The following is a 23,555-nucleotide window of genomic DNA, read 5'->3' on the forward strand; positions in this document are numbered from 1 at the left end:
AAGGCAACAAATATTTACCCTGCTCTTTCTATATGAACTATACACTTTAAGATAACCAAACAGTTGACGAAGGAAAGTCTATTTGTATAAAAGTCCTCCAGCGAATAAATGAAGAAATGATGGAAATCTAATTAATGAAATAGCAGACTAGGCATTTATCATTAGCAGCTACTCAAACCACAACAAGAGAGACAACTGGACATTAAGTGCCACACCATCCATGAAGAGTCTTCTGTCCTCCCAAAATGAACTTAAATCTGATCAAGTCTCTAGATCTAAGGACCAGTTTATTGCTCATCAAGGGCTCAGAGGAAAAAAAAAGATGCAACAGGCAAAATCCAGAATGTGAGAAACAGAACAAATGACCCATTTTTTTTTTCAAAAGAAAAAGGAAAAAATTAAAGAGAAGAAACCAATTGATAGGTTTTAGAGACATAGCAATCCAAAGCAATCAAAGACCCTTATTTCAACCTGGTTTAACTATATTAAAAAAAAAGGAAGAAGAATCATAAAGGAGATTGGAGGACTTCCCTGGCAGCCCTGTGCTAAAGCAGGAGAATAGGTTCACTGTCTGGTCCAGGAAGACTCCGCATGCCATGGGGCAACTGAGCCCAGGTGCCACAACTCCTGTGCCCACATGCCCTAGGGCCTGAGCTCTGCAGCAAGGGCAGCCACTGCAATGAGAAAGGTGTGCACTGTAACGAGAGGGCAGCCCCCGCTCGCCACAAAGCAAAAGCCTATAAGTAGCAGTGAACCCAGCACATCCAAAAGCAAATAAGTGGATACATTTTAAAAGACTAGTGAGAAATTTAATTCTTAGGTAGGATGACAAGGAGTCTCCTCCCAAGAAGGAGAAAGGGGTCTGGGGCACTCGAGGAGGAGAAAGGGACAAACATTTTTTCCTATATTCCTTTGTCTTAGTCACATAAGACTTTTGTTTCCCCCTTAAACACTGAGTTGTTATGACAACAATCTATTTTGCCTAAGACTAACTTTCTTTAGTCTCATTTACACTCATCTCACACGCTAGCAAAGTAATGTTCAAAATTCTCCAAGCCAGGTTTCAACAGTATGTGAACCATGAACTTCCAGAAGTTCAAGCTGGATTTAGAAAAGGTAGAGGAACCAGAGATCAAATTGCCAACATCTACTGGATCATGGAAAAAGCAAGAGAATTCCAGAGAAACATCGACTTCTGCTTTATTGACTATGCCCTTTGACTGTGTGGATCACAACAAACTGTGGAAAATTCTGAAAGAGATGGGAATACCAGACCACCTGACCTGCCTCTTGAGAAATCTGTATGCAGGTCAGGAAGCAATAGTTAGAGCTGGACATGGAACAATGGACTGGTTCCAAACAGGAAAAGGAGTATGTCAAGGCTGTATATTGTCACCCTACTTATGTAACTTATATGCAGAGTACATCATGGGAAAAGCTGGGATGGATGAAGCACAAGCTGGAATCAAGATTCCTGGCAGAAATATCAATAACCTTAGACATGCAGATGACACCACTCTTATGGCAGGAAGTGAAGAGGAACTAAAGAGCCTCTTGATGAAAGTGAAAGAGCAGAATGAAAAAGCTGACTCAAAACAGCACTCAAAAAACCAAGATCGTGGCATCCAGTCCCATCATTTCATGGCAAATGGAGAAACAGTGGGAACAGTAACAGTCTTTATTTTGGGGGGCTCCAAAATCACTGCAGATGGTGACTGCAGCCATGAAATTAAAAGATGCTTGCTCCTTGGAAGAAAAGCTACAACCAACCTAGACAGCATATTAAAAGGCAGAGACATTACTTTGCCAACAAAGGTCCATGTAGTCAAAGCTATGGTGTTTCCAGGAGTCATGAATGTTTGTGAGAGTTGGACTATAGAGAAAGGCGAGTGCCAAAGAATTGATGCTTTTGAACTGTGGTGTTGGAGAAGACTCTTGAGAGTCCCTTGGACTGCAAGGAGATCCAACCAGTCAGTCCTAAAGGAAATCAGTCCTGAATATTCATTGAAAGGACTGATGTTGAAGCTGAAACTCTAATACTTTGGCCACCTGACGTGAAGAACTGACTCACTGGAAAAGACCCTGATACTGGGAAAGATTGAAGGCAGGAGGAGAAGGGGACAACAGAGGATGAGATGGTTGGATGGCATCATTGACTCGATGGACATGAGTTTGAGCAAGCTCCAAGAGTTGGTGATGGATAGGGAAGCCTGGTATGCTGCAGTCCATGGGGTTGCAAAGAGTCAGACACCACTGAGCCACTGAACCGAGTAAAGACTAACGAATGGGGCCCTCGCTGCCCTCTTCTGCTGTCTGTGTCAGAAGCTTCCCCTATCCCTTTTCCACAGTCATAAAGCTTCCACCACAGGAAGCTCTGAGTGCCTAAAGCCTCGTCTGTGGTCCTGATGCTAAATTATCTTCTTTGGAGGTAACAAATAGCACATACTATTCACCTAAGCTATCACTGCTTTAAAAAAAAAACCCACAGGCAATGAGAGATTTGAGTTGGCTAGTTGGTGCTATTAAAGAATTGTAATTAAATGTTTGTATGTCATTAGAGTATTGTGGTTATATGTATATTTTTGAAGAGTCTTTGCTTTTAAAGATTTTAATTTAAAAAATCTACAAAGATGATGAGTACTTTCTTAGAATAAACTGGAAACAGAAGTGGGTAGGGTATAGGTAAAACAAGACTGGCCATGAGATATTTGTTGAGGTTGTGCGAAGGGTACATCACATTGTTTTCTATACTTTTATACTTGTTTGAAACTTTCGATAAGAAAATTTTGTTTCATTCTCTTTAAAGGAGGGTATACTAACCTATACTCTCAAAAAAGATGATGTCAAGGAAGATTGAGAACTGAATACTGCCATTGGCAAATTGGAGGTCACTGGAGAGACTAGGAGGGTTTTCAGGGACATGTTGGTTATCACAGTGTTACTGCAACATGTTCACGCACAGGAGACCATACACTAGAGATGATTCTAGGAGAAAGAAAAAATGGGAGACTGCGGGAGTTTCCTGGCATTGAAAGAAGTTTTTTCTTTTTAATCAATGGAGAGAAAGAGCTTACTTCTCTACAGTAGGAATAATAAGATAAAAGAGGGAACCCACATAGGAGAGTAGAGCAACAAAAGCAGAAGCGAAGGTCCTGACTACGTGGGAGGAGCTGAGATCTAGCCCCAGAGTGGAGACACTGCGCCTGGTTAAGAGCAGGGAACAGCTCACCTACTCTCACAGCCTGAAAGCACAGGAAGAGAGAGAATCAGGGTGATGATCTGCTGATAGAAGAACAAGGATGTTCTCTTTTAATTGCTCCTGTTTTCACAGTAGAATATAACGGACAGCCATAAGCTAGGAGTCAGGAACGGGGAGGGGATGCTGAGAGGTCTGAAGAAGCTGTGCAATCATCATCCTGGGAAGTGGTAGGTGAGCTTACTGCAAGAATGTGGTAGGGATATCAAGTAGCACTGAAGGCTCATTTGAAATTTTCGATCCTAAATTTAAAGCAAAATTGATCATATTTTATACTGCATCTTTAACCATGCTCAACTGCTCTGATGGAGGAGGACTGGACAAGTCCAAGATTGGATTTTAACCAGGGTTGGGATTTTTGTCATAAAAGTATGATGGAGGGAGAAAGAGAAAGGAGCTGAGAAGCGCAACCATGTGTTATAGCGATAATCACTGAATGATAATGAATTATAATGATGATTACAGAAAACAGGTGGAATAACATAGGAAGTAAGGACCCTAGGGGAATGTTTAGGCTTGTAATAGGGTTTAAAGAATTGTTACAAAGGAAAAAAACCCAGAGAGAATATGGTATAAAGATAGGAGACAAAAGTCTAAGAATAGGACGCTTATAATTAGAATTTGAAGGTGGTACAGTTATTAGTAATGGCAGGCAAGAGTGAAAAAAAAATGATCTTTGAAAGAAGCAAGAGATTGGATTGGACTGATTTTTGATGTAGAAATCACCAAGAATGGTGAAAAGAGTTGAAGGAAAGCCATTATAGTGAGTGAGATCCTAAATCTTCAATGGAAAAAGAAGAAGATCAGACTTTCAAAGACTGCAAAAGAGAAAGGGGTAGACTTTACTCTAGTGATATATACTTCAAAGGAGCTGCAGTTTCTAGGAAAGAAGAGTGACCTAGAAGGGGTAAGGATGAACAAGAAGAATACCTAAGCTCTCCTTGGCTCTGTGGTATGTGGGGTCTGGAAGACAAAAAAGCCATAACATAGAAGGTCTGCAAAGGAATCGGCCTCATCAGGGGAGGGCCAGGTGTCAGCAAGAATGCCCAAAGAGCAGGATGATTCAAATCGCAGCCTAAAGCTTACCATATAAAACAAAGATTTCCCTGCTTCTGCCACAAAAGCACTATTGTTACACTTACTTCTAAAGAGATGGTTTTATTTAGCTACACTTACTTCTAAAGAGGTTTTATTTAGCCACACTCACTTCTATTGAGACAGTTCCTACAAAGTTGGTATACTCACTTCTAGTGAGACAGTTTCATTTAGCTACTTCAAAAGATAACATAAAATGTTCAGTCTTTACTTACCTTCCTGTTGTAACTGAGCCAAGAAAAGTGCAAGGTATGTGTCTGATATTAATTCTGGACCCGTCAAAAGAGAATTCAAGTTGAACCACTGGAAAACAAATTGTCAATATTTAAGTTAGTACACACTGTAATTAACAAGTTTCACATGCTATGAATTGATATACCCCCATCTAAACTTAGTAAGACTGTTTAAACACTGAAAACATGTCAAATTAAGATTTTTAAAAAGTAATTAAATCATACAATTTTTAAAAACTGAAATAAAATGTTGCAATTTTATCACTATTAAATGTTTTAAAAGTTTGCTTTAAGCCATAAATTTTAAATTCCGCCTTCAAAAGAGAAAAGAAACTGATAGTATTTTAAAGCACCCTTATTATAGCCATAATTAAATCTTTTTCAAAGGAACAGTCCAACAAAACCCTAATCATATTATATTGATGTGGAAGAAAAATAACAACTGCCAAGTTTTCCTACTGCCGATAATTTTAGTCAAAATATTTTAATTGTGAGAAAGCTAGACATTCCAGGAAGAGAATTTTTAATCGCCAACTCATTTTTAAAAGATCACTAAACCACTACTGCATGTAATTAACATCGTTTGTTCACTATTTCATGGGCATCCTAATTTACCCCACAAGATACAGTAGTTTCAGAAGTTACTGTCAGCATCATCACCAAATGCTTTTTGTGAATTTTATCAGAGATGGTAATATTTTTCTCATTTTTTTCTTTATACAGGGGCCTCAGACAAGAGTCTATAGTGAAAAATACAATTTTAATCAAAAATATAAATTAGAACCAAAGAAATATTTAAATAAAACTCCTAGGTTAAACACACTTGGGAGAGTTCTGCCTTGGTTTTTCCCAGAGTTGATTCCTACCTGCATGGGTCTCTCCTGCACCAAACCACACTAACTTACTTGCTCTTTGCCACCCAAAAGGGACCATTTAAGATGAAGCTGCTTCTAAGCAGCAAACTTAAAATAGTAGGGCTTTCATTTTAGAATTATCTTATATTGATTTAACTCAATGTACTCTTTCCTGATTTCCTTTTGTTTCATATTAGCTTATTTTAAAAAAAGATTTATTTAAGTGTACTTGAAATGTAGTAGACTGTAATATATTAAACGTACAATTTGAAGTTTTAACATATGTATATACCCATGAAACCATCACCACCACCAAGGGAGTGAACATTTTTGTCACTGCCAATTTTCCTGTGCCCCTTGTAATCATCATCCATTGTTCCTTGCCTCCCTCATCCAGGCAATCACTGTCATTAAAGATTAGTTTACATTTTCTATGCTTTTATAAAAATGGAACACTATAGTGAGCCCCTGGTGGCTCAGACGTTAGAGTCTGCCTGAAGTATGGGAAACCCAGGTTCGATCCCTGTGTTGCGAGATCCCCTGGAGAAGGAAATGGCAACCCACTCCAGTATTCTTGCCTGGAGAATCTCATGGACGGAGGAGCCTGGCAGGCCACAGTCCATGGGGTCGCAGAGAGTCAGACACAACTGAGCAACTTCACTTTCTTCTTTTCTATGGAATATAGTATTTTGTGTCTAGTTTCTTTCACTCAGCATAATTAATTTGAGGTTCATCCACATTGTTGCATGTATCAATAATTCATTCTTTTTCATTACATTAATCTGTTTTCAGTAACCCTCTTTCAAAGTCAAAATTCTGAGAAAAAAGGCATTAAAAGTTGTCAAAAATGATATTGGGTATACAAAGATCACTGATAATTATTTTTAAAAATAACACTTTTGGTACTTTTCTTGATCTTATAAAAGCCTTGCTCAATGCTCAAGACCCATTCCATTTTTTTTTAATAGAAATGATTTATGTAGACACATGTATTACATGGCATTTTGGAATGTGAATAACCTTGTTAAGCTAAAGCAAACATGGTTGAAAATTTTTATTCATACCAGACACTATTTCAGGCTTTGTGACACTGCTATGCTTAACACAAACCTATGAAAAATAGAAGTTAGCTGACAGAACATCTTGGTCACATAAAAACTTACTTATGTTTAAATATGGCTGTCTTGTCTTAAATAGAGAATTTTACTTATGTCCTATCTATCTAGATTGTAACCAGGCCACAGGTACACATTACTGGTGTGTTTCTTCATCTTTAAGGCACCAATTCCTTACATTAGTTGCAAATGAGGTACAGAATTAGAAAAAAGACAGGCAAGGAGGAGAAGCGTTACCTGTTTTCCTAATTTTCTAACTGTAAACCAGTGTTCTTTATAGTTGCATATAAATGATCTTTCATTTCTAGAAACAGGAAAAAGCACATATGCAATATTAAGTTGAAATATTAGAATCATATTCATTTAGTTTGTCAATTAGAAAACACTATACAAAACCTATGATGACTTAGGATTATATTTACAGTTTTAAGAATCACTGATTTTAAAAAAATTACAAAACAGCATAAATCTCTGTGGAGATCGGTGCTGCCATACAGAAACAACAGCACCCCACCCCATTCAAGGATCAGCTCTGCACTGCCACACATGGGGGGGTCAGGGAGGCTCGGGGGACAGATGTTCACAGACAGCCCCAAAAGGCAAACCAGGAAAACCTGAGGGGATAAAATGGGGAATATCACAACAAAAGCAGGCCAGGCTTATGTTTCCCCTTTAAGAAAGTATAAATTTAAAAATCAAATATAGGAAAAGCAAAACAATCTTACATGGGATCAATCCTGAGCCTCTGGTACTCTGGACTGTTAAACAGGATTAGTTCTAAACCCCAAACTTTCAAGGCATTGCTTATAACCTGTTAAAAAAAATTTTTTTTTTAATTCCAAATAAGTAGTGTTAAGCCACATTAGTTGTAGAAACAATTTTAGTTCATAGATAAATTTCCCCAGTAGGCTATGGGTTTTAGAGTGCATGTGCGTGTGTGTGTGTGCACATGGATATATCACTATATGCACCAAATATCCATAACTAACAATACAGACATAACATTTAAAAGAGTACCTTTTACACTAAGTTTCTGGAATTGTATGAGAACCATACAATTCCTAGATAGAACTGCCTCCAAAATCTAGATGTATATTCTATCCAGGAAGTGCTACTCTTAACACAAGTCCATTGCATTCATTTGGCTGCTATGAGTTCTGCTTTAGAAAACTGACAGTCAACTTACTATACGGAATAATGATAATTTTATGTCTATCAAAATGAATTATTTCTGAGGATTTAAACTGAAGTTTTCATCAATTCTAAACTTCTTTTATCGTGGGTTTGTGATTTGCAGGAAATCAAAAGATAAACCTGATTATTTCAAACTAAGAAAAAAAAACAAAGGAAAAATTTTGAAAATTCACCACCTACCCTCCAAGGTACCCAACAAAGCAGCACGTGAGCCAGGCATGAGTATAGACAAACAGTGAATAATCTCCACTGGGCAAGTGTGGACTGGTGCCCAGAGCAGCACCGCAGAAACAGGAAACGGCGCACGCTGAGCCCATTCAGGCCCCTGCTCTGGGCCCGGCAACAGCTGTTACCTGTAACCACCCACAGTGAAGCCCTGGCTGCAAATGCTGGTGACTGAGGAGTCCAGGAGGACTGAACAGGGGAACACATACAGAGATATCTGCAGGTCCCCCAAGAGAGCTTCTGAAGAACTCTGGATCCACCTCACAGGTGTTAGGAATGGAATCAAAGAGCCACAGATGAAAGAATCAGTCTCACAAGTATCATATATATATTCACCCACAGAATTCAAGGGGAGCGATAAGTTCACAAAAGGGAAAAGATGAAAGCTGCAGACCATAATGAAGGAATCCAATCCTGGTAGGCTGATTTAAATGCAAGGTTAGCAAGGGTTCCCCTCTGTCCATGGGATTTCCCAGGCAAGAATACTGGAGTGGGTTGTCATTTCCTTCTCCAGGAGATCTTCCTGACCCAGGGAGCAAAACTGCGTCTCCTTCATTGGCAGGCGGATTCTCTACTGCTGATCCATGAGGGAAGCCTTTGAAATACTGTGACTTACTGGAATTACACTTCTTAGCACACAGATTCAAATTAACAACCTCCTTTGAAAAAGGCCTTCTCTAAAATGAAGAATCTACTGTCCTAATTTTCATGTGTTATCTATATAGAAAACTAGTATTCTAAAGGATAATCTTATACTCTTATACTCAACCTACTGGAGGAACTTCTGAAGGCCACATCAATAGGTGACTTTGAAACGCTGTGAAAAGCATATCCTGAGTTTACTGCCTGGGATATAAACAACACTTAGCACATGCTTGTGACTACTTACTTGAATAGAGAAAAAGCCACTGTCATCCATATTTCCAGAAGGCTGCTGTTGAATTTGGAGAGGTGGTTGGGGCAGAGATTGAGGGTGGGGAGAGAAGGGCAAAGTGTCATTAGTGTGTGCATTTAAAATAACATCTTGTGCATTCCCGTCTACAAAGCCGAGAGCTGGGTTATAATTAACAAGTCAGATCCCCACTGGAAGAGCAGCTCATCCCTTTCTAAACAGTACCCACATTGTTTAAGAAGCGTGATTTAGTGAGTTTAAAATTGGTACCTGCAAAAATGTGCGATAGTCTTCACTAGTAACTCCTCCTTCCGCCATTCTCATCCTCTCTTCCTCATCTAGCTGATGTGCAATTGAAGACAATTCCACAGGGCTGAAGTATTCTCCTTGTAGTAGGTTATTCAAGCAGTGTTGAGCACAAAGTGAGCCTTCTTGCTAATATTTCCAAAAGAAAAAATTCAAATGTGATTTGTAAAACAGATTTGTACAGTATCTTCTCCAAAGATATGTAATCATTAACTTCCTAACACAGCCAAACCAAACATTTTTAGCTTTAGAAAGGATGAATAACCCAGGTATGGGCATTTTCATTTGCTAACATTTATTTTATAATGAAACTATAATTATACGATCAGTTATATGGTCAAAACTTAATGATTTATATGAAACAAAAATCATCCATATAAAATCTCATATTTTACTAAAAATTACTCTACAATAAACATTTAGCCTCCCTCATTTTCAGTAGCTAAAATAACTTCACTTTTGGAGATTCCATGGTAAATTACTAATGCTGAAAAGAACATTTACTCCCTAGAACATTTGTTCTTTCAACAAGATTTAAATGGTCGTTCATGGGATGTTTATGTACTCCATTTAATGAGTACATTTAAATGTTCATTCATGGAATTTCAAATCCATGAACAGATGAATCTCAAGAACTGACACAGTAAGACAAATTCTGTTCCATGTTTATGGAGACTTGTAGCTAAAAAAATGAGGTTCTCTTAAAGAAAGATAAGGCACACACTGTGGTGTAATGAGCAATACTGTCCAGAAAATCATGCTTGGAGCTCACTTCTAGACAAGGCAGTAAGGAGACCGCATGCATCCCAGCTTGGGTCTCCAAGGGATCGCTGGCTTCCTGTTATGAGGGTGGGAAGAATACAACTTTCTACAAGCCCCAGGGTCTTCAGGCACTGGGCAACTGGCTTTCTCACGCTGCTGGCACCCAAACCTAAACCCAGGCTACCTTCAACTAAGTAGCCTGAGTATCACCCGTCTCCCCTCAACAATGCTGCTCTTCTGTTTCCCTATGAGAAGGGAGACTCATGGGTGGATGAGGTCCCTCCCTGTGCACCCAGCACCAGGCTGACTCCAAGGGATGATGACAGTTGGGAGAATACCTTCTCCTGCTAATAACCTTGATGCTCTAAGTTATCCATTTCCCTAGAAAAGTCTTTTCTTTAACCCAGCCTGTCTGACATCCTGCAATTTGTTCTGAGCTATGTCTCACAACAGATCCCCAAAGACCAACACCATGCAAGACACATCTTTTTCCTGATTTCATTTTCTGGGAACAAAATTCAGGAATGCAGCATCGAGACAATCTGGGTGTGAGCTAGGGGGCTGAGACAAGTTTATCTTCTTATTTTGGTGCTGAATACACAGCTTGAACTTAACGAAGGCACTAGCTACCCCTCAAATCATGGCTACAATGGCGAGAAGAGTACTTGTCTGCACCTTTTTCCTTCAGCTGTATTTCTACTATCAGAAGGCACCTCCCACCGAATAATATGTGAGTTGGAGGGAAAGACCCTGATGCTGGGAAAGATTGAAGGTGGGAGGAGAAGGGGATGACAGAGGATGAGATGGCTGGATGGCATCACCGACTCATGGACATGAGTATAACTACACTCCAGGAGTTGGTGATGGACAGGGAGGTCTGGCGTGCTGCAGTCCATGGGGTCGCAAAGAGTCAGACACGACTGAGCAACTGAACTGAACAGATGTCCTACTTATACTCTAATCAAAAATGGGCAAGACAAGCAAGTACTCACAAGAGGATAGCCAATGGATTAAAAAACACAAAAGGGGGCTCACCTTCATTTACCTATGAGAGGAATGCATATTAATGTTAACAGTATGTCATTACTACACACTCCAGAATGACTAAAATGTTGGAGAGGATTAAAGACATCAAAACTGTTTCACACTACTGACGAAAGTGTAAATTAGTATAACCACTTTGGAAAACTATCTGGAGTATCTACTACAGCTTGCTGCTGCTGCTGCTGCTAAGTCGCTTCAGTAGTGTCCAACTCTGTGCGACCCCATAGACAGCAGCCCACCAGGCTCCACCGTCCCTGGGATTCTCCAGGCAAGAACACTGGAGTGGGTTGCCATTTCCTTCTCCAATGCATGAAAGTGAAAAGTGAAAGTGAAGTCGCTCAGTCATGTCCGACTCTTAGCAACCCCATGGACTGCAGCCCACCAGGCTCCTCCATCCATGGGATTTGCCAGGCAAGAGTACTGGAGTTAACATATACCAACCCTATAATCTAGTAATTCCACCATTAGGTACATAGCATAAGCAAACTGGAAACTACTCAAAGGGTCCTCCCAGAAGTATGGCTAAATTGTGTTACATTCACAAAGAAATACTATATAACAACATACTATGCAACAGAAAATTGACTATATAACATAACAATACTAGTGAGTTAACTACAACTACCTGCAACAAAATGGGTAACTCAATCAGTGTTAAACACAGTTCAGTTCAGTCTAGTGTTCGACTCTTTGCAACCCCATGAATCGCGGCACACACAAGACAGACTCAAAAGAGTATACTCTATATGATTCCATTTACAAAATCTCAAAACAGACAAAACTGATTAATTGATGATGTTAGAAATCAGGATAGAGGTTATCCTCGCAGGGGTGGAGGGAGCCTTGTATCCTGGAAGAGGACACAGGGGGCTTACAGGATGCAGGTAAATGGTCTATTACTTGATGTAAGTATTATTTACACAACGTGTCCATTTCATGAGAATTCACTGAGCTGTATTCTTATGATCTGGGTGCCCCTACACGTGTTATCCTTAATAAAAAATTCAAATAACAACAAAAAGTCTCTATTAAGATAGGCTATTTCACTTCAAGAGCTACCTAATACAGTGACCAAATACTGCAAACAGCAGAGGTAGGATTAAAACCCAGGCAGAGTTTGCACTATTAACACTTCCTTAAGCCACTTATTTGGAACTTGGTGAATCTTAAACCTCAAATAGCCTGAAGATGGATAGGAAAGAGCAGTCTCTTTCACACACACACAACAAAAACATCATGAATGCCATAAAGTCAACACTCAGCATCTTTCCAGTATTTTCACTAATCTTAAATATAATCTCAACAAGTTTGGTTATCATTCTCAGTTGTAAATGGATAAAAGTATCAATTCATGTGGCAAAATAATAACCTCACCAAGAGCAGTCAGCAATAGAAGTGATAATGACAGAAAGCAGGTACCAGAACCAAAAAAAAAAAAAAAATTGAAACAACAACAACAAAAAACCAGTACTAGGTGGCCATGTAGTGTTAGGGTTTAAGTTAGAGACTGGCAAACTCTAGCCCGTGGGCGATATTCACTCTGCCCCAGTAGCTAAGAATGATTTTCACATTTTTAGATGCTTGGGAAAGCATACAGATACACACACACACACACACACACACACACACACACACACACACACACGAATATGTGAGAATATAAATGACTTGCAAAGTCTAAAATATTTACAGAAAACCTGTTTATATAAACAGCACCATATCATCTTAGATGCTCAAGGAACACTCTTGATTCATTCAGATATTTATTGAACACCTACTATGTGCCAGATACTGGGGATATATCAATAAACAACTCTTCAGTTTACATTTCAACTTATTAAAGGGCACTTCAACTTATTAAAGGGTCACTTATTAAAGTGACAACTCTGAAAATGGGGAAATCAGAACTCCAAGAGGAAGTGGCTGCAAAATTCTCTGCAGGCAGACATCCCTACATGCACAGATTCCTATCAGCCACAGTTGGTTCTCTGGCTCTCCAAATCCAGGACCTGGAGTTAAATACATGAGGAGCAGGGGAAGGGAGTGCTCTGGAAAATGTCATATTGATTCAAACATCCCCAAAATGGCCTCTGTAGAAGATGGGCAACAGGTCCGTGGTTCTAGGTGCTTTCCTTACCTCTGAAACATCCCTGTAGAACTTGGGTCTTCATTTGCTAAGTACATGTAAGATGATGAGGATAATCATGTGTTCTTGAAAAATCTTTAAATCTATATTCAGGCTGATAATTCAGAGTGACTGCTCTAAGTTAAGTGGATTTTCATTAGGCTAGTGTCCAACTTCTTCTGATCCCATGATTAAGTGGTTACCCCCACTGCAATCTATCTAAACTAGGTCCAGATGAATATTGTTTTTTTTTTTTAAAAAAAAACATTGCATGGTCCTCAAAAAGTGATGTGGAAAAATTTAAAGTTTTCAATGTGAAACATCTGGTCCTACACCAAATCTTTGAAATTAGTCATAAAAATATGTCCACTCAATGTTCTTTTCATCCAATCTCCTTAGCCAAGCAACTAAATTTCTCTTGTCCAGGATTCATATATGTCAGCCAACTGAAAAGATTTGGGATAACCAAACACTGAGTCCTTCCTCATCCACCAAAAAAAAATAAAAAAAATCTTAAATGTTTTCTATAAAGAAAAGCATTCCATAACAATTTGTTTGAATTTATACTGCACTTCCTTTGTCTCTGATTGCTTTGATTGCTGTGTGTGTGCATTTTAAAATGGATATATAAGTATTTAACAAAACACAACCCCTTTGCTCCTACTAAATAACAGCCTCAGCAGCAACTCATTCCAAACATGAAACTATTATGAAATAAGATATGTGTTTAAGCCGACCTGAGGAAGGTTTCATTCACACTCAAATGAAATGGTAATTGTATGCGAAAAAAGACGAGTTTATCCACATGCCACAAACATTAATCTTCAAGTGCATAGTCATGGAAGAATCAAAGCACAATGGGCTAGGCAGACAACAACAACAACATTATTCCTGCCCATCCTTAATACCTAACAAGAAAGCTGGCCTCCTGATCCGGAAAGATGCCACTACCGAAAGAAACGAAACCCAAACTCCTCGTAACAGAAACTCTTGTGACGACTTCCCAGTGCAGAGGCGCACCGGGTTCCCTACTTCACTTCGCTGAAGTGTCACGCCCTCCATGGGACGAGCCAAGGTCCCTGCCTCGAGAGGCAGACGGACCCAGTACAGGACAAGGATCTAAGGGTATGGGAGATTCCAATATAGAACGGAGAAGCCCAGAGAAGGAAAAGTTAATTCTTCCAAGGACTAGGACTGGCAGAGTGGGGTGGAATTGGGAAGGATAGAGGAAGATGTCCGAGAGGTGACTAGCTAGGATGTGGGGAGACGGAGAGAGGGGGACAGGAGAAGAAATTTCACGGAAAGTGGAGGGGAAGCGCAGAAGCCATCTCCTCTCTCGTGCCCGGAGGCGCCTCCGGCCCGGCCCTTATCCCGTCCCGGCTTCCTAAACATCCCCGGACCGGGTCTCCTCCGGATCCTCCGGCACGGGCCTTGGGGTGCAATGGGGACAGCGGTGAAGCTCCCCTCGCGGGGAAGCTCCTCCCGCCCGGCGAAATCTGGATGGGAGCCTCTCGGGCCCCACCCAGCTCCCCGGGAGGCGGCGTTTCCGCGCCGCACGCCCGCCACCGCGCCGTGGACAGCTCCCCACCGAACGTGGACACTCACTTTTTCGTGGAAGATGGACTCCATGTTTATTTGTCTGGAGCCAACGGCCCCCGCGCAGAACCACCCCCCTCCAGCTCCGCCCCCGGCCCCACCCCTCCGCCCCGCCCCGCCCCCCCGCGGTCTGCCCTGCCCACGTGCCTCACGTAGACCAATAATCCCCGAGAATGAGAGTCACGTGGAGAGACGAGGCGTGAACGCTGGGGCGGTAAATGAGGGGCACGTGACCTTCGTAGCGCATCCTAGCATCCCTGGGTTAGCCCCTCAAGCTGAGGAGTGCTGCAGCGCCTCCTGCCGTATGGAGGATCATCTCCCCTTCCCACTCATTGTGATGGATTCTTAAGCTTCTAGGGATTTGTTTTGAATAAGGATCACTGAGGTTCTATGTTCTTTTTGTTTTCTAGTTTTACTTTGCATTTGTATTGTCTTTTTTTTATCATATTTGCTTACGGTAATTTAGTATCTTTCTCCTCCCCCACAGAAATTTTCATTGCATCCCTCAACACTGACCACGTGTCTGAAAATGAGTTATTATTTATATAGGACTTACTGGCAGGTGGGCATTCTTGGAAGTGCTTTGCATATGTTAAGAAATTTAATACAGCAAACTTTGATGTAGGCATTATTATCCCTATTTTACACACGGGCAAAGTGAGTCATGAAGATAGAACAGCACAACTAGAAAGTCCATACACCTTGTTACTAGATGCAAGTGTTCTGGTCCGAAGTGGGAGCATAAATTGAGGGAGGTGAAAAGCCCGGTACAGTGGTGGAGGAAGCTGAAGGAGCAGGATAAGCGCAGGTCTTGTATCCTGAAACCAGGTTAAGGAGAGTGTGCTTTTTTTTTTTTTTAGTCTTCTTGGCACACTGGCATGGAGGACCTTAGTTCCCAGGTGAAGGATTGAACCCAAGTCGCCTACATTGGAAGCATGGAGTCTTAACCAATAGACTGCCAAGGAAGCCCTAGGAAGGTGTTCTTTTTACAGGCAATGGGGAGCTATGGAAAGATTTTACAAGGAGGTGAGACAGACGCAGATGTGTGTTTTAGAGTGATCAGTTTGGCAGAAGCAGAGATCCATTACTGTCAGAGGAATCCTGGGAGAGATGACAGTGTTTGGACTAGCATCATAACTTAGTGATGGAAGGAGACCATTTTGAGAGATAATTAGCAAGTGAGACTGAAAATATGAAAGTGTCCCACCCTTTGAGACCCATACACCGTAGCCTGTCAGCCTCCTCTGTCCATGGAATCCTCCAGGCAGGAATATTGGCGTGGGTAGCCATTCCCTTCTCCAGGAGATCTTCTAGACCCAGGACTTGAACCCCATGTCTCCAGTATTGTAGGCAGATTCTTTACCATCTAAGCCACCAAGTAGAGAGACTCAACCAAACTTGGTGAGAGAGTGGGGAATGAGAGGGAGAGAAGTGTTAGGGTCAGACTTCTGGGTTTCTGCACTAGGTAGTCACTGTAGCAGGAAGGTTAGTCACTGAGGTGGGGAATAATTGGGAGGAGAAGCTTTGGGGAGGAGAAAAAGACAAAGAATTTATGCTTTGTAGATATGGGTTGAATGTGAAATATCTATGAGATATTCAATGTGGAGGTGGATGGGTGGATAGATAAGTTGTTTGGCTGTAGAATGGGGAGTTGTTGGCATAACAAAAGGGAACTGAAACCACAGAAGTGAATATAAACATCTTGGGGAAAGGAAGAAACTGGGAAGAGGATCTAGCAGAGCCCTGAGGGTAGAGAAGGAATAGCTAGGGAGGGAGGAGAACAGGAGGGTGTAGTGTTATGGAAGACCTGCAAAGGAAATGTTTCAAAGAGCAGTTAGTGTCTTTTGCTGTCCAGAAGTCCAGCAGCACAGGGACTTAGAAGAGCCCACTAAATCGTGTTGCTACAGAGACCATTGGTGACCTTGATGAGTCCATGTCCAAGGGGCAGTGGGAGGCAAGGAAATGAAACTGCCTGTGAGGACCAGGTGCTCAAGTGAAGAATCTGGTTATCATTTGTCAAGTGTCTCTGCATGTACAGTCCACAGTCTTGTACTGGAAATAGTATTCTTAAGAAATTGTAGCCTACCTGGGGAAACAGATCATGGTCTCAGGAAGTGAAAAAGAATAGGCAAACGAGTTTTTCTGTTTTTTTTTTTTTTTTTAAGAAACTGTGTGTCTGTGTAGAGAAACATGTTTTGTTTTTAATTTTTCATGTACATGCATTACAGAACTCTGGAAGAATATACAGAAAACTCAGAGGTTACATGTTTGAGTGGGAAGAGGTCTAGGCAAATGGTGCCAAGAGTGGGATGGAGACTTTTTACTGTATACCATTTGGGTCTTGATTTTTTGTAAATATTTGTTTACTTGACTGTACCTCGTCTTGGTTGTGGCCTGTGGGATCTAATTCCCACACCAGGGATCAAACCTGGGCCCCCTGAATTAGGAGCACAGAGTCTCAGCCACTGGACCACTAAGGAAGTTCCTAGTCTTGATTTTTGAGTTAATAATGTATTACTAATTCAGAAAAATATGTGGTTGTGTTCATTTCCTATTTTGTAGCAAATTACCACAAACTTGGTGACTTAAAACAAAACTTTATTCTCATTGCCCTTGTGGCCAGAAATCTGAACCCAAGGTGTCAGCAGGGCCCTGCTCTTTCTGAAGCCTCTAGTGGCAAGTTCTTTCTTGCTTCCTTCAGTGTCTGGTAGCTCCTGGTGTTCCTTAGCTTGTGGCAACCTAACTCCAATTTCTGCCTCTGCCTTTACATGGCCTTCTTCTTTCTGTGTCTCTTTGTGTCCTCTCCTCTTATAAAACACCAATCATTGAATTTAGGTTCCACTCTAGTCCAAGATAATTCATTCCAATTCCAAAGAAAGGAAATGCAAAAGAATGCTCAAACTACCACACAATTGCACTCATCTCACATGCTAGTAAAGTAATGCTCAAAATTCTCCAAGCCAGGCTTCAGCAATATGTGAAACATGAACTCCCTGATGTTCAAGCTGGTTTTAGAAAAGGCAGAGGAACCAGAGATCAAATTGGCAACATCCGCTGGATCATTGGAAAAGCAAGAGAGTTCCAGAAAAACATCTATTTCTGCTTTATTGACTATGCCAAAGCCTTTGACTGTGTGGATCACAATAAACTGTGGAAAATTCTGAAAGAGATGAGAATACCAGACCACCTGACCTGCCTCTTGAGAAAGCTGTATGCAGGTCAGGAAGCAGCAGTTAGAACTGGACATGGAACAACAGACTGGTTCCAAATAGAAAAAGGAGTATGCCAAGGCTGTCTATTGTCACCCTGCTTATTTAACTTCTATGCAGAGTACGTCATGAGAAACGCTGGACTGGAAGAAACACAAGCTGGAATCAAGATTGCCGGGAGAAGTATCAATAACCTCAGATATGCAGATGACACCACCTTTATGGCAGAAAGTGAAGAGGAGCTAAAAAGCCTTTTGATGAAAGTAAAAGAGGAGAGCGAAAAAGTTGGCTTAAAGCTCAACATTCAGAAAACGAAGATCATGGCACCTGGTCCCATCACTTCATGGGAAATAGATGGGGAAACAAGTGTCAGACTTTATTTTTCTGGGCTCCAAAATCACTGCAGATGGTGACTGTAGCCATGAAATTAAAAGACGCTTACTCCTTGGAAGAAAAGTTATGACCAACCTAGATAGTATATTCAAAAGCAGAGACATTACTTTGCCGACTAAGGTCCGTCTAGTCAAGGCTATGGTTTTTCCTGTGGTCATGTATGGATGTGAGAGTTGGACTGTGAAGAAGGCTGAGCACCAAAGAATTGATGCTTTTGAACTGTGGTGTTGGAGAAGACTCTTGGGAGTCCCTTGGACTACAAGGAGATCCAACCAGTCCATTCTGAAGGAGATCAACCCTGGGATTTCTTTGGAAGGAATGATGCTGAGGCTGAAACTCCAGTACTTTGGCCACCTCATGCGAAGAGTTGACTCACTGGAAAAGACTCTGATGTTGGGAGGGATTGGGGGCAGGAGAAGAAGGGGACGACCAAGGATGAGATGGCTGGATGGCATCACGGACTCGATGGACGTGAATCTGAGTGAAGTCCGGGAGTTGGTGATGGACAGGGAGGCCTGGTGTGCTGCAATTCATGGGGTCGCAAAGAGTCAGACACGACTGAGCAACTGAACTGAACTGAACTGAACTAAATATATTGGCAAAGACTCTATTTCCAAATAATGTCTTTGATTCTGGACGAATTTGAATTTTGAAGGATCATGATTCAACTCTGCTGCTGCTGCTAAGTCACTTCAGTCATGTCCGACTGTGTGCAACCCCATAGACAGCAGCCCACCAGGCTCCCTCGTCCCTGGGATTCTCCAGGCAAGAACACTGGAGTGGGTTGCCATTTCCTTCTCCAATGCATGAAAGTGAAAAGTGAAAAGTGAAGTTGCTCAGTCGTGTCTGACCCTTAGCGACCCCATGGACTGCAGCCTACCAGGCTCCTCCGTCCATGGGATTTTCCAGGCAAGAGTACTGGAGTGGGGTGCCATTGCCTTCTCTACTGTAATTAATTGCTTGTGTGTGTGCTCAGTTCTTTCAGTCATGTCTGACTCTGAGACCCTATGGACTGTAGCCTGCCAGGCTGCTCTGTCCATGGGATTCTCCAGGCAAGATTACTGGAGTGGGTTGCCATGCCCTCCTCCAGGCGATCTTCCCAACCCAGGGATCAACCCACGTCTCTTATGTCTCCTGCACTGGGAGGAGGTTTCTTTACCACTAGCACCTCCTGGGAAACCAGATTAATTCCTTACTGGGATGTATTAATAAACTTTCCCAAATGACTGTATGCTGCTGCTACTGCTGCTAAGTCACTTCAGTTGTGTCTGACTTTGTGCGACCCCGTAGACGGCAGCCCACCAGGCTCCCCCGTCCCTGGGATTCTCCAGGCAAGAACACTGGAGTGGGTTGCCATTTCCTTCTCCAACGCATGAAAGTGGAAAGTGAAAAGTGAAAGTGAAGTCACTCAGTCGTGTCCGACCCTTAGCGACCCCATGGACTGCAGCCTACCAGGCTCCTCCATCCATGTGATTTTCCAGGCAAGAGTACTGGAGTGGGGTGCCATTGCCTTCTCCGAATGACTGTATAGATTTGTTCAAATCCTTAGCATGTAGAACAGTACCTGGCAATATTTAGTAATGTTGAATTACTGATTACTTCATTAGGCTTCACTACATATTGAGCATGTAATTAATAGCAAGCAGCATAAAATGAAAAGATCACTGCCTGGAAGTCAGAATCCAAGTTGTGGGTTTGGCTTTGCCACTGAAGCCATGTGTGATTTGGGTATTAGATTTGTTGCATTTCCTATCTGATAACTCCCCTCGATATTTGGCACATCCCAAATTTGACCTTCATAACGTAACTCATATTGTTCACCAAAACTGAGAGACCACACTCTCCAGGAAGTGTTCCCTCCTCTTCAACTAATGAAGAAGTCCCCGTCCCTGTTCTGAGCTCTTGTGTGTGTCTGTATCGTATGTGGTACCTTTTATACAGTATCATAATAGTTGGTTTGACCATATGTTTTCACTAATACCCTGTAAATGGCAGGTGCATTGCATGCTCAGTTGCTTAGTTATGTCTGACTCTTTGCAACCCTATGTAGCCTACCAGGATCCTCTGTCCATGGGATTCTCCTGGCAAGAATACTGGAGTGGGTTGCCATTTCTTTCTCCAGGGGATCTTCCTCACCTAGGGATTGAACCCGCATCTCCTGCATCTCCTTGCATTGGCAGGAAGATTCTTTACCATCGAACCACCTGAGAAGCCCATAAATGGCAAGGATCCATGTCTTATGTGACTTTATGTTTCTCCTAGTCAGTGTCTTTCAGATGAACTAATTAAGCTAGTATCTGAAAATCATTCCTGATTCTTTCCCCTCCCCATTTTCCCATGTCACCTTTTGTTCCAATCAGTCCTCAAATGCTGTGTGTTCATGTCCCTTTCCTGTCTGCATTGCTACTGCTTTGCCCTCTTAGTCTCTTCTGTAGTCCAGTCCCAGGATCTCTGAATCGGTCTTCTAATTCCAGTTGTAATATGTTCAACTCATAGCGCTGTCAGTGATCTTTCAAGAATGTAAACCTCACCAGTACTTCTCTGAACAAATGGAATGTGACTGTGTATCAGGCACTGGAACTATAATCATGAAAGAGACAGTTTCACTTTCACAGAGCTTATATTGGGAGGAATCTTTACATACATAATTACACAATATTACTCTCTTTGAAATCTTTCAATGGCTTCCTGTTGCTGGTTTAAAAAGTTCTTTGTGATCCAGACCAAATACGTATCTGGTTTTATCTCCCAGAATTCCCTCTGCTCCAGTCACACCAGCTTCCCTTGACTTCTGGAAATGCTCTGAGGAAAAGTCCTTTGTGCCATCACTATACCTGGCACCTGCCTGTGGGGCCCTAAATGGGAAACCTTAAAAAGATGGGTTAGCTTTGCGGTGGGAAACTAAGATGGCGCCTGGTGGAAGAGATAGGGGCGTCGTCTCTGTTAGTTTTTGGTTGGCTCTCTTGATTTCTGTGCACGTGGACAGCACGTGATCACCAGACTCCTGTTATAATGAAGGCACATGACTATTTGACCTTTACCGAGATTGGTGCAACTATGGCATATTACGATTTGACCTTTAACGTGATTGGTGCAACTATGGCACATGACGATTTGACCTTTAACGTGATTGGTGCAACTATAGAAAGTGCCTCGCAAAACCCCCCTGCTTGCCTATATAAACCAAGAGTTTGTGGCAATAAAGCGCAACTGCTTAGATGGAACCGCTGTCACATCTGATTGTCTCTCACTCGCCGAGGGGCTGGGTTGGCGGATGGCAGGCTCACCTCTCCTCGGGACCCCTAGGCTTTGCTGAGGGAAGTTCCACTGCCTCTCTCTTTCTGTGGAGCACCCCCTGCACCTGCCTACTTTAAACTCTCATTACAACATACTGGACTAATTTATATGCTACTGAACTATCATCTTTTGAAGGTCAGAGGAGTCTTACTCTTTATATCAGGGTTGGTGCAAGTAGTGAATAAATGCAAGGATTTTGGGGGGGCACAAAGTATTACAAGAGTTCAGTAGGAAGATGAGAGGTTACTGAGTTAAATCAAGAAAGAGTTCCTGGAGACAAAGGAGATGGAACAGACATACTTCCAGGAAACATCTGTCACCTTGGATAGCTCAACTTTTCTCTAAATCTACTTCATTGAAATCAAGTGAACAAGTGAGATTGCACAAGGATAGATCTTCTTGAGCAGACTCTTTTAAACTGGCCTATATTTTGTTCCCCCAACCAAATAGTTTAACGGAATTTTTAATGTGTGACATTTTAATATGTATGTATCAGCATAAATGTCCTTAGTTCTGAAAAGAATGTGACGAGACTATCATTTCATTGTTATTTCACTTCCCCTAAATCCAATCTTACCAAAAACAAAATTTGCTTTCCAAAAAGAGGTAGTTGGATATAACAGATGACGTGTATGTATACAGAGAAGCCATAAGCACAATCATGACTACGAACATACTGTACCCATTTCCTCATGCCCATACATAATCCTTTTCTCCAGCTCCTTCCTGGAGCCCACTCACTCCCTGGCAGCCACTGACCTGCTTTGTTATTCTAGATTAGTCTGCAGTTTCTAACATTATGTATAAATGTGTATATCAATAGACCATTGCTTTTTATTGCAGAGTAGTATTCCATTAATACAATTTGCTCCTTTGTTGATGGGCATTTGGGTTCTCTGTAATTTTTGGCTTTTACAAATAGAGCTGCTATGAACATTTGTGTAGACATCTCTGTGTGGATATATGCTTTCTTTTGGCATGTATGCATTTCTTCTGGGTAAATACCTCAGAGAAGAATGGCTGGATTAGATGTTAGGTGTATGTTTATCTTGAAACTGCTCCACTGTTTTCTAAAGTGGTACAACTCCTAGCAGTTTTACATTTTCCATTCCTGCCAGCAGTGTGAGTTCCAGTTGCTCCACACCCTTGCAAATACTTGATAAGATCAGTCTTGTTAATTTTAACCATTCTTGGAGAAGGAAATGGCAATCCACTCCAGTACTGTTGCCTGGAAAATCCCATGGACAGAGGAGCCTGGTACGCTACAGTCTATGGGGTCGCAAAGAGTCGGACACGATTGAGTGACTTCACTTCACTTCAGCAGATGTGCAGTGATTTCTTGCTGTGGTTTTCATTTGCATTTCCCTAATGACTACTGAGTTTGAGCATCTTTTCACATGCATATCTGCCATTCTCATATCCCTTTTTCAGTGAAGTACCTGTTAAAAATCTTTTGCTTTTTAAAAATTTGGTTATCTTATTATTGAGTTCTTTATATATTCTCGGAGAATGGCACCCTACTCCAGTACTCTTGCCTGGAAAATCCCATGGATGGAGGAGCCTGGTGGGCTGCAGTCCATGGGGTCGCTAAGAGTTGGACACGACTGAGCGACTTCGCTTTCACTTTTCACTTTCACGCACTGGAGAAGGAAATGGCAACCCTCTCCAGTGTTCTTGCCTGGAGAATCCCAGGAACGGTGGAGCCTAGTGGGCTGCCGTTTATGGGGTCGCACAGAGTCCGACATGACTGAAGTGACTTAGCAGCTTACATATTCTAGATATAACTTCTTGTGTGTGTTTTGCAAATAGTTTCTCCTCATCCGTGGCTGCATTTCCACTATCTTGTGTTTTCTTTTAAATTGAAGGGTACTTTGCAGTATTGCATTGGTTTCTACTAAACATCATGAATCAGCCATAGGTTTACCCATGTCCCCTCCCACCTGAACATCACTTCCACCT

The 23,555-nt window shown here is 41.7% G+C and overlaps 1 protein-coding gene across 3 annotated transcripts in view; it reads right to left on the reverse strand.

Annotated features, from left to right (window-relative positions):
• Positions 1–14,746, reverse strand: part of ATXN3 (ataxin 3) — a 37,681-nt gene extending 22,935 nt beyond the window's left edge. For all 3 annotated transcript variants that reach the window (XM_018066394.1, XM_018066393.1, XM_018066395.1), the window contains exons 1-6: positions 14,707–14,746; positions 9,135–9,299; positions 8,862–8,906; positions 7,279–7,364; positions 6,791–6,857; positions 4,567–4,654 (exon numbers count right to left, since the gene is read on the reverse strand). In XM_018066394.1, coding sequence (XP_017921883.1) covers positions 4,567–4,654; positions 6,791–6,857; positions 7,279–7,364; positions 8,862–8,906; positions 9,135–9,299; positions 14,707–14,730 — 475 coding nt within the window. In that variant the 5' untranslated portion in view covers positions 14,731–14,746. The remainder of the gene's footprint in view (positions 1–4,566; positions 4,655–6,790; positions 6,858–7,278; positions 7,365–8,861; positions 8,907–9,134; positions 9,300–14,706) is intronic.

The sequence above is a fragment of the Capra hircus genome, chromosome 21, assembly GCF_001704415.2.
Source record: "Capra hircus breed San Clemente chromosome 21, ASM170441v1, whole genome shotgun sequence".
NCBI lineage: Eukaryota > Metazoa > Chordata > Mammalia > Artiodactyla > Bovidae > Capra > Capra hircus.